The 15,771-nt window shown below is 51.0% G+C and overlaps 2 protein-coding genes across 2 annotated transcripts; both read left to right on the top strand.

Annotated features, from left to right (window-relative positions):
- Positions 1–3,725: 3,725 nt before the first annotated feature.
- Positions 3,726–5,688, top strand: CUNH19orf84 (chromosome unknown C19orf84 homolog). The gene is made up of 2 exons (XM_027079193.1): positions 3,726–3,827; positions 4,485–5,688. The coding sequence occupies exons 1-2, from the start codon at positions 3,796–3,798 to the stop codon at positions 4,996–4,998; spliced, it is 546 nt and encodes a 181-aa protein (XP_026934994.1). The 5' UTR covers positions 3,726–3,795; the 3' UTR covers positions 4,999–5,688.
- A 356-nt stretch (positions 5,689–6,044) lies between these two features.
- Positions 6,045–12,154, top strand: LIM2 (lens intrinsic membrane protein 2). Its single transcript, XM_027079194.1, has 5 exons — positions 6,045–6,058; positions 6,569–6,749; positions 10,515–10,664; positions 11,743–11,877; positions 12,093–12,154. Exons 2-5 carry the CDS (start codon positions 6,575–6,577, stop codon positions 12,152–12,154), a joined length of 522 nt encoding a protein of 173 aa, XP_026934995.1. The 5' UTR covers positions 6,045–6,058; positions 6,569–6,574.
- Positions 12,155–15,771: the final 3,617 nt, after the last annotated feature.

The raw sequence follows: 15,771 nt of genomic DNA, 5'->3' as shown, positions 1-15,771 counted from the left end.
AGCTTTTTTATTTTATACATGGTAGTTTGTACAATCGCCTCATTTTATAGGGGCTTCAAGAGGGACAGGTTCACACAACAAAATAGCAGAAGTGACATTCAAGCTCAGACAGGTCCTAAAAGGGATGACCACTGCAGGTCCTGAATTCGTTTTGATAAACTTAGAGGGGGCAGAATGCTGGAGGGGCCTCTGTTTCCCTCTCTCTGCCCCCAAATCCTGCCAAAGGACCCTACAAAATTTGTTTGACCTGGGAAATTGCAAGATTATGTTGCTAGGACAACAGGTTTGACCAGGGGTCAGTAACTTTTTAAAATTTATTTATTTTTGGCTGCATTGGGTCTTCTTCGCTGTGCGTGGGCTTTCTCTAGTTGCGGCGAGCGGGGGCTACTCTTCTTTGCGGTGCACGGGCTTCTCACGCTCAGACGCTCGGACGCGCTCAGAAACGTAGCCAATCAAAAAGCGAGGGTGCTAGCCCCGCCTCCCCGGATTTGACGGACAGAGGGAGGAGACGCGGAAGTAACGTGATCATACCCGCCAATCAGAGCTGAGGATTACGTCTCGCGCTGTTCCAAGTAACAAGGAGTGGGAGGAGCTCAAACCTACTGCTGCAGGCGTTCCCCAACAAATCGGAACCTTCGTTCCCTCCCGACTCAGGAATTGATTGGTCACTTTTCAGAACTTGCCTGTCAATTTTGAAAGCTGGGTAAAGGGCATCTTCTTAGAGGCGCAAGAACACGCCTCCGCTCTCCCAGCTCGGGGAGGAAGGGCCTTAAAGGGCCAGGTACATGGTAAGTGGCGAGGTCGGACCCTGACGGCAGAAACCGGAGGAACAGTAACAGAACAAAACACGAAGCAGTGCCGTTACGCTGGAATTGGGTTTTATGTCGCAAAAACCCAGAGACCTAGCTTACGTTAGGTCAAGAGCTAGTAAGAAGCGGAACGAGGATTCGAACCCTTATTTCGGAGCCCTGTTTGACATAAGCTTCCTAACCGGATGGATGAGACCTGCATGCTAATCATAGTCGCCAGGAAAGGAAAACCAGACTTTCTGGTAAAAATCTTTAGATTCCAACCACCTAGCCTTTGCTCGCGCCGTTTCTTCTACATCAACTATCCATTCACCCTAGACCTAGCCCAAAGGCCACCTCCTCTAAAACAAAACAAAACACCAAAAAACCCAAAAACCTCTCCGACCTTCTCCCCCACGCCTTGCAAGCGAGCAACAATGTTTTCCTGGACCCCGACCTCCCCCTCCCCCTTGCCTCCAGGCAACGTTTAATCCGCTTCCGGCTGTCACTGTCCTGTTCCGCCCTGTGTCCCGGCTCCCATCACCCCAGAATGTTATTGTCCATCTCTGTGTCTGTCCCCCACCTCTCAAGACTGAGAGCCCTTCGAGAGCAGGTACTGGTTCTGCGTCATCTCGGCGTCACCAGTATCATCCAGCACAGAACTCGAAAGCTAGTCTCGGATTTCTCATCCTTAAAGTGGGATGTTGTGAACTTCTTGTAAAAAAATTCATACTCAAAGGCGCCGCCCTGGTTGAGAACTTTGCATCATCCTTGATTCCCCATTATTCGTGTCCAGCAGCCCTGCAGCAAATCCCGATGGCTCTCCCTCCAAAACACATCTTAAATCTATTCACATCTTCCCATCCCCACTACCCGCACCCTCCTTGGAGCCGTCACCACCCATGCCCGGAGGATGGCAGCATTCTCCCTAGGCGTCCTGCTTCCACTCTTGCGTTCCACCACAATCCACTATCCAAACTGCAGGCACAGTGCTCTTCTTAAAACATAAATTGTGTCACACTTCTGCTTACAAATGTTCAAAGTCGTCTCAATGTTCCAGAATTAAAAAAAAAAAAAAATCCAAAGTCAGCCTAGAAGGTACTATACAGTCTGCCTCCTACTTGTGTCTCCATTAAGCACAGACTCTGGAGTCAGGGTTCAAATCCCAGTTGTGCTACTGACGAGCTCCGTGACCTTGAGTAACTTACTTAGCCTCTCTGAGGCACAGTTTTTGAACCTCTGTGAAATGAAGACTAAATAAATTGGAATTATTCATTAAAATAGACCTCTAGTTTGTTAAAAAGAAGAAACTGACCAGTAGTCCTCAAAGCTGTCAAAGTTGTGAAAAACAAGGAAAGACTGAGAGACTGCTGCAGAACAGAGGCGACTGAGGGGATGTGATGACTCAGTGGGATCCTGCCTTGGATTCTGGAACAGAAAAAAGAGGACATTCGGGTAAAAACTGGCAAAATCCAAATGAAGTCTGGAGTTTAGTGAAGAGTCTTAAGAGTCATGTTGGTTTCTTAGTTGTGACAAATGTTCCACGATAATGTAAGAAGATAACAAGAGGGGAATCGGGGTGAGTTACAAAGTTATCTTCGTCACTTTTCTGTAAATATGAAGGTATTCCAAAATTTTTAATATATATATATTTAAAAAATAGACCTGTCCCTCTCCTCCTAGCTTATTGCTTCCCAGTCCCTCAAACACTATGTTTGTTTCACCCTGAGGGACCTTTGCACCTGCTTGTCCCTCCGCTGGGAATAATCAACTCCCAGGTCAGCTGGCTCCATCCCACAGTATCCTTCTCTAACCATCTTATCTAAAATAAGCCCATGGGGGACTTCCCTGGAAGTCCAGTGGTTAAGACTCTGAGCTTCCACTGCAGGGGAACGCAGGTTCCATCCCTGGTCGGGGAACTAAGATCCCACATGCCCGGTGGCGTGGCCAAAAAATAAAATAACCCTCTGCCCCCTGTGCCTCTATATCACTTGTCCTGTCTTTACACCTTCACAGCCCTCCTGCATATAGAAACTGTACTGTGTCTTGTGTGTTTCTCTCCCAACATGTAAAGTTTCAGTAGCGTGCATGTATTTTGTCCCGGGCTAAATCCCAAGCCCCCAACCTGGAGCGTAGCATATAGCAGGCACTGAATAATATTTCTTAAATAAATAGATATGAGAATGACTATTGCTTCTCAATAAAATACTACCACGACCACCAGCAATAACAATAAGAAACTCTCATTGGTTGAGACTTATTGTAGTCCAGATCATGTGTGGACTACTTTACACACGTGATACGTCCTTTAAACCTCACGAGGTCCTAGAAGGTAATGTTAGCCCAGAGCTTAGAGTGAAATCCAGCCTCTAAGGTTCCAGTCCATCTACTAACCCCTCTGCCCCCAGGAGTACCCAATGTCCAGATTTCCCTAAACGTCCCTTTAGTCCTAAAGAACACCATCGGGTCCCCTAAGGACACGGCCCAGGAATACAGGTGGAGAGAGGAGGGGGGTAGGGACTCCTGCGTCTGAGGGGGGAGGGGCTGGGGGCCTGGACTCCTGGGTCTGAGGGGGGAGGGGCTGGGGACCTGGACTCCTGGGTCTGAGGGGGGAGGGGCTGGGGGCCTGGACCCCTGGGTCTGAGGGAGGAGGGATTAGGGGCGGGGACTCCTGGGTCTGAAGGAGGAGGGGCCGGGGGCCTGGATCCTGGGTCTGAGGGAGGAGGGGCCGGGGCCTGGATCCTGGATCTGAGGGAGGAGCTGGCTCGAGCGCCCGGCTCCTGGGTCTCCGGAAGGCGGGGTCTGCGACCTGAGATACGTGGGGTTGACGCACTGGAACCCCGCGAACTCAGCCCTGCACGCTTTCCTGCGACTCTGCACGCCCCGCAAACCACGCCCCCTTTCTGACAAAGTCCCACCCATCTTCTTCCAGACGCTTCCCCGCTCACTGGGCCGTGGAGAAGTCGTGGCGAGGGTCCTAGAAAAGACTTGAAAGACCCCGGTGAAGATGGAACAGAAGGAAGGGACTGGGCCAGAGGGGTGAGAGACGCAAGACTTCCCGCGGGGAGCACAGACACCCAGAAAGAGGGAGGGTAGAGAAAATCAGAGTTGAACAGACCCAGAGAGTATCAGGGGAAAAAAAAAAAAAAAGTCTTGGGTATCATCACACAGAAACAGAATCTTCGACAGTCTTGGTGACAGAGAGAGTTGAGCGAGATGCTTAGAAATAGGGAGAGAGCTAGAAACATATTTGTGGAACAGAGAAATTTCGAGAAGGAACCAGAATGGAAGATGCCAGACACAGACGTAGGGCTGGAGAAATAATAATTGTCCACATTTATTGAACATTTCCCAGACCCAGCCCTTTAGTAAGCACCTTTGATAGCGCCAGAAGCTATCTCGTGGTATGAAAACGTAAGGTTCGGAATGGGAAAATGATTTGCCCAAACACGACGCGAGGGAGGCAGCCTGGAATGGGAGCCGCGTTCTGTGGGATGCTGGCAGACCTGTCTGTCTGTCTGTCTGTCAAGAAAACGGGAAGAAACAGAGAGAAAGGGGCCTGGAAGTCAGAGGCGAGCTCAGTCCTGAGGATGGGGAGAAATGGACTCCTGGGAGAAGCCGGGAAGCAGAAAGGCTGCAGCAGGGAAGGCGTATGCAGATGGGGAGACCCACTGACCTGTCCTTTTGTTATTCTAGGAACGACCTGCCTTCCCCAGGGACTGAGGCGTGGCCGCCTGCACCTTTCCCAGCCCTGTTCCCTTCTCTCCTGGGCACCCCAGATCCAGCCCACCTGGGGCTTCCTGAGAGCCTGGCCGCTGTCACTGTCCCCATCCGTCTGGATGCTCTCTCCTACCTCCTGCACAGTGCCCTGATGGGAGCCTACACGCTTCAGCAGTCCTTGCCCTCCTGCCCCTGCGCCCCACAGGCGTGCTGCACCCAGCCGGGCACCGCCAAGAGGCCGCCCAGGGGACGAGGGGGCAGGGACGTCCGACGCAGGCCAGGCCGGGGTCAGGGCCAGCGGCAGTGGGGACTTGGGAGGGCTGAGCAGGCAGAGAGTGGCTGGGTGGGGAACCCTGGGGCTGGCCCCAAGACCCCGCCGATGACGCTGCCATCACCAGCACCACCTGCCCAGGATGGGAAGAAGGACGCCCAGGGTCCGGAGCCGCCCCTGGAGACGCCGCCTGCTGATGACTGGGAGGCCGAGTACTAGGACCCTGAGGACCTGCACCCTGGACTCCGGAGGGGGCCCTTGAGGGTCACCAGGAGGGTGTTCCTGGAGCCCAGGGTGACCTCAGCCCTGCTGGAGATACCCAAGAAACATCCTGCTCCCATCCCTCTTCCTCTCAAACCACAGCCTCAGGAGGGGGTCCTGCGAGTCACCTGGTGAAACCCAGACCTGACATAGGATCCCAAGACAGGGAAACAACCCTGAACCTCATGCCCAAACCCAAGCCTCTTCCCATTTCTCACACTGTTCCCAGCTACAGCGACAACACTCACCTCGCTCTCAATGCCCAGGGCTCCTCTAGCCATGCCCAGGCCCATTCCTAACCCCAAAGCCATTCCCACCTGCCTCTGCCAGCCCCATCCCACGGCCACACTGAATCCCACATCCCGCAGCCATTCACCCCCATTCCATTCTCCATCTCCGCCCTGACCCATCCTCATTCCCATCCACCTGAAGGCCAACCAATCCTCATCCCTGATTTCTCCTGCACTCCAGCCCTGTCTTCAACCCCAGCCAGCCCCGCCCCGCCCTCAACCTCCTTCCTGTCCCAGCCCCAAACGTGACATGCCCTGTGACCCCACCTGCAAAGAACCCCATTGGCCCAACATATCCAGATACCTGCAGCCCCACCCCATCTCCTGCCTTTGGGGGAGCGGGGCCGGGCTGAACAATAAATGGCTGAGTGACCCTACGTCTTGTGTCTGTGTCTGCTTACACAGCTTGGGCTAACCCCGAGGGTGCCGTGGAACGAGGCCTGTGAAAGGGTGCTAGGGTGGCTGGGAGGGTCACAGAGAGAGGCCGGTGGGACCAGGGGCTGCGGGGAGGGAGGGCCTGGATTCCTGCTTCAGCGAATTCCATCTGGGGCGTCTGCCACCACTGCACTTCTGCCTGCTGGAAGCTGCTGGGCCATGGGGCCATTGTATGGGGAGGCTTAAGGGATTTGGGAGACCCTGGGAGCAGAGAGGCCAGCGACCTGACCGGGCTCAGTCTGCACAGAGGGTCCGAGTCAGACGGAGGGTTCAGGGCAGGCTCTGCCCCTCAGGTAGGGACCAGGTGTGGGAGCCATGGGCCCCTCCTCCCCCTAAATCTGGCAGCCAGGCCTCCTTTCTCTCACAGGGACTTGGTGGGGTCCTAGCCCTAGCCCCCTCCTCACCTCGAACCTGGGAGTCCAGGGCCCCGGCCCCCTCCATCCCCCAAAGACTTGGTGTCCCAGTGGCCAGCCCCTTCCTGGCTTAGGACCTGGAAGTCTAGGTCCCCAGCCCCTTTCTCCCCCCAGGACCCAAGGGTCTAGGTTCTCAGCCTCTCCTCCCCCAGACTCAGAAGTGCAGATCCTGAGCTCCCTCTGCCCCCCCAGACCCAGGGATCCAGGTGCCCAGTTCCTTCCTCTCCTTGGGACCTAATGTCCCAGCCCCCCAGCTCCCTCCTCACCTAGGATCTGGAAGTCTAGGGCCCCAGCTTCTTGTCCCTCAGACTAGGAATCTAGACCCCCGGTCCCTTCTCCCCCAGGACATGGGAATCCAGCTCCCGACCCCATCTCTCCTTTTACCCACAGATCACCATGTACAGCTTCATGGGTGGCGGCCTCTTCTGCGCCTGGGTGGGGACCATCCTCCTGGTGGTGGCCACGGCGACAGACCACTGGATGCAGTACCGGCTGTCGGGGGCCTTCGCCCACCAGGGCCTGTGGCGATATTGCCTGGGCAGCAAGTGCTACCTGCAGACGGAGAGCATCGGTGAGGCTCCGGGGCAGGGTCTGGGCTGTGCCTGGGGTCAGAGCCTCACGCGGGGCAGAACCTTACGGTGGAAAGGCCACCTGTTTGCAGATGGAGAACCTTGTGGCTCAGGGAGGGAAAGCGTCCAGCCCAAGGTCATTCAGCGTGGAAGGGGCAGAACTGGGATTTCAGTATTTTTTTCTAGTACAATTACAGGATGTACCGATTTAGAGGTTAAGTAGAGAGGTGACATTTCCTGGCATGAAATAGAGGTCAGATATAGCAGTTGGGGCTGGGGTTATCAGAAGAGCATTTTCTAAATATCTACTAGGTGTCAAGAACTATATTAGGTACCAGGAGGATACAGAAGCAATACGGACCCTAAGTTTGCTAACACTGGATGAGATACTTTTTAATACTTGCTGTGAGGCAAGCCATGTAACACATATGTGTATATGTATATATGTGTGTGTATGTATATGTGTATATAGATATATACGTGTATATAATACATTATATATTGTAAAAATGGAGATAAAAATAGTACTTACAGTATAGGATTCCTGCAATCTATATTATATAATACATATTATTATAATATACTATGTGCCTCTACGTGCCTCTTTCCATATACATATATATTTGTATATATGTACAGTCTTCCCTCAGTCCCTCATTAGCCACAGAGAATTGGTTCCAGGACCCGCCGTGGATACCAAAGCCTCCGGATGCTCAAGCCATGTAGTCGGCCCTCCGTATCCGCGGTTCCGTATCCACGGTGGTTCTGCATCTGGGGATTAAACCAACCGCGGATAGTGTAGTGCTGTATGTATTTATTGAAAACAATTCTCACGTAAGTGGACCTGCACAGTTCAAACCTGTGCTGTTCAAGGGTCAAATGTATATGCATGCATATATATGGAAAGAGAGATGCATAGAGATGTATAGTATATTACATAATATATACATTATATTATATACATTATACAATGTATAATGTATATACAATATACATATATATATATATAATGTATATACAATATACATTATACAATATATTAATAATACATAGTATATCACATGTTCTATATTATCTGTATCCAATCATAGTGTAGTAATAATAATAACAATAACTGGCATGTATTGTTACTGTGTCCTACATGCTATTCTAAGCGCTTTGCCTGGATTAACTCCCTTCGGTGTCCCAACAACACTAAGAGGGCTGTTCTGTTGTGTCTGTGAATTAAGACACGACACTTGACCTCAAAAAGTCAATTCTTCTGGGGAGGGGGTTGGGAAGAGGAGCCAACCCTCACTGAGCCCTGTGAGATGACAGGCTTGTGGCAGATTTCACCTACCCCATCTTACCAAACCTACCCATTTGCTGGAGGGATAAACTGAGACAGGGAGAAGTGGAAAGGTTTGCCCTGGGCTACCAGTCTCAGAGCCCCACCTGGCTGACTTCGTACATCCTTTTCATTTCTGGCTGTGTCCTTTGTCACACTTCTACCATTCCTCCTGCTTCAGACTGGGAACACCGCCAGACACTCTGAGTTCCCTCTGCTGGGGATGGGAGAGAGGGAGGCTGGATGGACGTCTTCAGCTTCATTTGATATCTTCATGACCACAAGACTGAGAGGCTCAGGGACATACCTCACCCCGATTGATTCTTGGGTATTTGTCCAAACAGCAGGTTTAATTTGATCATCCATCGTATAGCTGACGTAATCCGATCACCGAAATTAGAGCAGGAGTCCTGGGTTTGCTTCCCAGAGGCCAAACCCAACCCAGGACGCGTATGCATAGCATTTTTAAAGCTTCCAAAGTCATTACCAGTATTTTAAAAATCTGGAGATTTTTACATTAAAATCTGGACTTGCAGCTCTTCTTGAATAATCCAGCTTTGCCTGTCTTTTCCAGGCCCATGGTCAGCTGGTTATGAGAAGCAAATGCCCCCTTCAAATGGGGTACACCGGTCAGGGTCCCCTCAGGAGACAGAAACCACACTGTGATTTGAATAGGGAAGGTTTTATCTAAAGATGAAGCTGATCATTGGTCGCTGGTACATACGTGTTCCCCATGCAGCCTGCCGTCTCCTGCCTTTATTCACAGCTGCAGCCAGGCCTCAGAGGCACTTGTGTTTTCCACCCCTGCATTAGCCCAACCATGGGAAAGAAATAGGCTATAACATCCCCCATAAGTCCTCCAGACTTTTAAATACCCAGAGGCACGTGTATTCCTTTTCTAAGGCTGCCGTAACAAAGTACCACAAACTGGGTGGCTTAACAGAAATCTATCGCCTCACAGATCTGGAGGCTGGAAGTCCAAAATCGAGGTCTCTGCAAGGTTGGTTCCTTCTGAGGGCTGTGAGGAAGAATCTGTTCCCTGCCTCTCTCTTAGCTTCTGGTGGCTGCCCGGCAATCTTTGGTTTTCCTCGGCTTGTAAGTGCACCAGCCCACCTCTGCCTTCATTTTTGCGTGATGCTCCCCTGGGTGTGTGCCTGTCTGTGCCTGTCTCCAAATGTCCCCATTTTATGAGGACACCAATCATATTGCATTAGAAATCCACTCTACTCTGGTATGACCTCATCTTAACTACTTACATCTGCAAAGACCCTATTTCCAAATAAGGTCATATTCCGAGGCAGTGGGGGGAGGGGGGAGCAGTTAGAACTTCAACATATGAACTTGAAAGGGGAGACACAACGCAACCCAGCAGCCCGTAACAACATCCGTGAAGAAGTATCCAGGAATTGTTCTCCCCTAGACTTTCACAAGACAAAAGACTGCATTTTGCAAAGATCTAAGGCTTTTTCAGTGGCAGGATCCCAGTTCTGCCCGGGGTGATAATCCTCATGGGTTCTCCGAGAGACAGAATAACAAAGCGGTTAAGACGGAGGGCGTGGAGCTTGGCTTTCAACTCCAGTCCTTTTGCTAATTACGGGACCTTGAGCAAATCGCTTCACCTCTCTGAGCCTCCATTCCTTCACTTGAAAAATGGTCATGAAAATCTTACTTAGAGCATAGGGCTCTTGGAAAGAATAGATAGGATCATATATGGGAAGAGAGCCTGGTGCGTACTTGAGAGTTGCCAAATGGGAGATGAGATCGTGATGAGTGTTCCCAGGGCATCTCCATTCATTCAACATGTTTCTTGAACACCTATTACGGGCCAGGCACTAGGTGCTGGGGATACAGCAGTGAGTGAGAAAGCCAGGCCCTTGCCCTCGCAGAGCTGAGAACTCAGCGGAGAGAGATAGACATCATAAACAAGTTAGAAATAAATTAATGGGACATTTCTAAATATGGGTAAGTGGTATGAAGGAAGGGAAAGGGAGCATGGGAGAGAGGATAGAGAGTGAGTAGCAGGAGGATATGGGAAATCGGCATTCGCTCACTCATTCATTCATTGAACAAGCATTTCTCCAGGCCCATGTGCAAATCAAACCTCTGCTGGTGTCTGTGGTGTAGAGTCAACCAGGTCCCTGTCCTCAGGGAGCAATCAGGCTGGAGAGGGAAACAGGCAAAGAGAGTCTCAACCCAGAGCAGGGAGTGAGGATGGTGCCTGAGGGGAGAAGGGATGCTTCCCAGAGGAGGGGATCTGGGAGCCGGGCTTTGGAGGACGAATAGGAGTCTGCCAGGTGAAGAGGAAGGGTTTTTCAGAGAGGTGAAGGAGGAGCTAGGTCAGGAATACAGAGAGGGGTGAGGCATTCCTGCCCTCAGAGGTAGCAGCCTTCACCACTGAGGGCAAGGAAGGCACAGGAGTGACTGTGGGGTGCTCCCACAGCATACTGGAATGCCACCCGGGCCTTCATGATCCTGTCCTCCCTGTGCGCCACCTCTGGCATCATCATGGGCATCATGGCGTTCGCTCAGCAGCCCACTTTCACCCGCTTCTCCCGGCCCTTCTCTGCGGGCATCGTGTTTTTCGCCTCCAGTGAGTGACTCACCCCCTCCACCTGCCCCCTCCCAGCTCCCTCTCCAGCTCTACCCCCAACACCACTTCCATTCCCCACTGTTCCTCACTCCACTGCACCCGCACCCAAATCCCCCCTCCACCTTCGACGACAACTTCAGGACTATTTCTAATGCCAGTCAGTTCTGACACCAGCTCTGTGTACTGCCATTCAGTTCTGGAACTAACCACCGGAGCTGGCGTCAAACCCCACAGGTTTAAAGGCACGGTTCCCAACCAGACTGCCCCTGCTTCAGCTGCAAGTGGGGTCCCCAGCTCACCTGTACTTTTGACCAATCGGCTACAGATTCAGGGGTTCCCAGGACCTGCTCAGGTTCAGAAATGTGCTAGAATAACTCACAGAACTCAGGAAAGCATCATACTTACAGTTTTATTATAAAGACTACAACTCAAGACCGGCCAACTAGAGATGCATAGCGTGAAGCCGGAGAGGGGTCCTGAGCATGGAGTTTCCATGCGCTCTCCCTGCAGAATTAGGGCTCGTCAGCCCATCCATGCATTCACCAAACAGGGAGCCCCAGTGACCGCCAGCATCCAGCATTTCTACTGGAGTTTCATTGCAAGGGCATGAATCACTGGCCATGGGATTGAACTCTATCTCCAGCTCCCCTTTCCTCCCCAGAGGTTGGACTGATCCCAAGCGGCTCAAAGCCCCAACCCTCTATTCCCACGGCTGGTCTTTCTGCTGACCAGCTCCTATCTCTGAGTCATCTCTGATCATCAACATAAACTCAGGTGTGATCCAAGAACATCAAAGACACTCCTAGTACTCAGAAAATTCCAAGGATTTAGAGTTTCCCTCCCAGGAACCAGAGACAAAGACCAGTCAGATTCTTTATGACGCAACACAACCCCACACCATTCCCACCCTAACCCTACCCCTCATTCATTTTTACTCCCACTTTCAACTCAACCCCCATCCTCACCCTTATCCCTACCTGCACCCATACCCGCTTCTCAATTTATTCATTCCCACCCCCATCTCCAAACCCGCCCCCATCCCCATTCCCCCACCCCCACCCCCGACCTCTCTCTCCAGCATTTTTCGTCCTGCTGGCCTTGGCCATTTACACTGGAGTCACCGTCAGCTTCCTCGGTCGCCGCTTCGGGGATTGGCGCTTTTCCTGGTCCTACATCCTGGGCTGGGTAGCCCTGCTCATGACCTTCTTTGCAGGTACTGGGTTTGGGGGTGGAAAGGCCAGTGTCCGGGTGAGATGATGGGGGCGAGTCCCACACAGGCGCCCCCGGCACTGAACCAGAAGGCAGACTCCAAGCCCTGTGGACACCAGGGAGAAAGGGGATGCTGTGTCGGTGTCTGGGGCTGGGAGCAGGGGCTGGGAGGGCTGATGGGGGGCTGGGCGGGGTCAACCGGGATCTCTTCTCGCGCAGGAATTTTCTACATGTGTGCCTACCGGATGAATGAATGTCGGCGCCTGTCCACTCCCCGCTGAACCCAAATGTGTGCCCCGACTTCATCTGGATGTCAAAGTCAGGTCACTGAAGAGGAGGCGGTGGGTCTAGAGGCCTGAAATCCTGGTTCCTGGGGCCTGGTGGAAGCAGTTGAGGAGACCCAAGGCCCCAGCCACCAGGGGGGTTGTTAGAGAAACGGAATATCCATTAGAGAGACTTTTTGGAGTTTAATAAAACTGACGGAAACTACTGAAGTGTGGTCCCTGAGGCGTTCGAGTGGAGAGAAAGAGGGGTGAAGTGTGGTGAATGGGGCAGGGGTGGTGGCATTATAGTAGGCCTGCCTGCTCAGTTCCTGTAGGAGAGATGGGCACAGAGATAAATTGCACAGTCCCCCCCCCTACTAGATTCACCTTTTTCTTTTTGGGCTGCACCCCTCGATGTGTGGGATCTTAGTTCTCCCACTAGGGATCGAACCTGGGCCCCCTGCAGTAGAAGTGCGGAGTCCTAACCACTGGACCGTCAGGAAAGTCCCTGGGTTCAACTGCTAGGAAACCAATGTGTAGGTCCAATTCTGATGGGTGTGTTTTTTCCCCACACCACCAAGCGAATAACTCAATTCTGACACGATCTACCTAGAGAAAGTGTCAGATCACACAAGTTAAAGACACAGCCCTAGAAGACCGCGCCTCCCACTTCAGATGCCAATCACAAGCCCAGGTTGTCACTTGTGCTTCTGAGCAACCAGCAATAGATAGAGGTCCCAACAACCCCCTCCTTGGGTTCCATTAATTTGCTAGAGCAGCTCACAGAACTCGGGGAAACATTTTACTTACTAGATCACCAGTTTTTTATAAAAGGATATAACTCAAAACAACCAGATGGGGCTTCCCTGGTGGCGCAGTGGTTGAGAGTCCGCCTGCCGATGCAGGGGACACGGGTTCGTGCCCCGGTCCGGGAAGATCCCACATGCTGTGCAGTGGCTGGGCCCCTGAGCCATGGCCGCTGAGCCTGCGCGTCCGGAGCCTGTGCTCTGCAAGGGGAGAGGCCGCAACAGTGAGAGGCCCACGTATCGCAAAAAACACCAACCAACCAAACAAACAAAAACCAGCCAGATGGAAGAGATTCACAGGTCAAGGTAAGTGAGAAGAGGTGTGGAGCGTCCATGCTCTCTCCAAGTAGGTCACTCTCCCCCAGAAAGCACGTGTTCACCAGCCCAGAAGCTCTCTCAATCCTCTCCTTCTGGGTTTTTCTGGAGACTTCATTACATAGTTATGATTGATTAAATCATTGGCCATTTGTGGTTGAACTCAGTCTCCAACTTCTCTCCCCTCCCAGGAGGTCAAGGGGTGGGACTGCAATTTCTGACCCTCTAATCATGTGGTTGGTTCCCCTTGCTCTCACAACTTAGGAAATTCCAAGAGTTTTAGGATCCCTATGCCAGAAGTGGGGACAAAGACCCAATATATATTTATTATAAAACATAATATCACAGTAGGATAACACGATAAATGAAAAGATCTGTGGACCTTCCCCAGTGGTCCAGTGGTTAAGACTCCACACTCCCAATGCTGGGGGCATGGGTTCTATCCCTGGTCATGATAGGGACAGAATAAAGGGACAAAGTAGGTAATTAAATAGGGGATTAGTTAAATAGAGGATTTACTTACACTAGGGGATTGTAAGTAAAGAAAAAGTATGGGAGACCCCTATAAGTTAAGATCACTTAAGAAAGCAGGTTTGCTTAACCACAAAACCAAGCAGGTTTGCTTAGCAACAAAACCATGCAACAGAAGCATGAGACATGCCCCAAACAATAAAACAATGGTGGCGTGAGACCCACATCCTGTCCCGTGAGCTCAGTAAGTTAATAACCCCCATGACATTCTCTCTGCACACATACAAGACAATAATTTATGGAAAGGTGATATTTCAAAGTGAAAGACCCTCATTGTACTGAGACCTGAAATAATTTTTCCATAGTGCCATGACAGTCCTGGCTTGACCATGTAGGGACAAAAAAACTCCCCTGCCCAACCTGGAGGCGGAGCTGACGATGGAAGCATGACGTCTACTCAAGAATGAGGAAGGAGGTGGTCTTCTCCCCCTCCCCACTTTTCCTTTGATTATAAAACAGGAGCCCACTAAGTTCTCGGCGTGGCACCCTCTCGCCCACCCACTTGTAAGCCTCATAAGCATCCTATCCTCATAATCTAATAAATCGCTTCTTATCTCATCACTTTGCCTCTCACTGAATTCTTTCTGTGCTGAGACAACCAGAGCTCCTCGGAGCCCTCCAGAACGCCACTGAGCAAATTCAGCCTGGGAACTCAGATCCCACATGTTGCCCAGCGCAGCCAAAAAAAAAAAAAAAGGAACAACTGTGGAAAAACAACCTCCTTGCCCACTCGCGCCATCTCCAGTTGGCTCTCCCAACCTCCTGGCCCCTCCCTGGATGGACCCTTCCAAGGAGAAACACCAGAAGTCTGATCTGCACCTGGTCCTGCACTGCCTCTTCATCCATCATTCGTGACTTTGATCTTCTCTTCACTCACTCATTCATTAGTGCATTCCATAAACTCGTGCCAACTGCCATGAGATTTACTAAAGCTTATCACGAAATAATAAGACTATTTAGGGAGGCTAATTCCAATAATAAGAATATTTATTACAGCCTAGGCTAGGAACTGTTATATTAATAGAGGCTTACTCCCTAGAAATATTTATTGGGACCTCCTCAAATAACCAAAATACTATATTTATAGAGGCTTCCTCTAGTATAATAGCAACTGAAGCCTTCTTCTCTAATTATAATTTATTGAGGCCTATTTAAGTAGAAGTATTTCCTGAGACTTATTCCAGGAATCATATTTATAGGGGCTGACTCTAGCAATAATAATGATGTTATAACTTCAGACTCGTATCTCCAACTACTTACTCAACATTTCCACCTGAAAAGAAGAGGCATCTCAGTTTTCACATATCTGAAGCTGAGCTCCTGAATTCTCTCACACCTCGCATCTGCTCCTCCCATGGTCTCCCCCAACTTAGTAAATGACAAGTCCATTTTTGTTTTAAATTTTTTTAAGGATTTTTTCTTTTTTTAAAAAAAAATTAATTTATTTTATTTATTTTTGCTGTGTTGGGTCTTCGTTTCTGTGCGAGGGCTTTCTCTAGTTGTGGCAAGCGGGGGCCACTCTTCATCGCAGTGCGTGGGCCTCTCTTGTTGTGGAGCACAGGCTCCAGACATACGGGCTCAGTAGTTGTGGCTCACGGGCCTAGTTGCTCCACGGCATGTGGGATCCTCCCAGACCAGGGCTCGAACCCGTGTCCCCTGCATTAGCAGGCAGATTCTCAACCACTGCGCCACCAGGGAAGCCCGACAAGCCCATTTTTATCTAGCTGCTCAAGCCAGAAACATTGGGATCACCCTCCATAGCTTTCCTTCTGTTACGTCTCACATCTGATTCATCAGCACATCGTTTTGGCTCCACCTTAAAAATGTATTCGGAATTGGACCCCTTCTTGGTCAACCATGGTTACCCCCTGATCCCAGCCACCATCATGTCTCACCTGGCTTATTGCCACAGACTTCTAACCAGCTCAGCCTCAACCCTTACCCACACCCCACCCAATCCCTGCCCCTGCAGTCCATTCTCTA

This window comes from Aethalodelphis obliquidens, unplaced genomic scaffold (genome assembly GCF_003676395.1).
Source record: "Aethalodelphis obliquidens isolate GAN/ISIS:26980383/991018 unplaced genomic scaffold, ASM367639v1 scaffold43, whole genome shotgun sequence".
NCBI classification, from domain to species: domain Eukaryota; kingdom Metazoa; phylum Chordata; class Mammalia; order Artiodactyla; family Delphinidae; genus Aethalodelphis; species Aethalodelphis obliquidens.
Note: the sequence above shows the minus strand (reverse complement) of the source record. Positions and strands in the feature narration are given on the sequence as shown.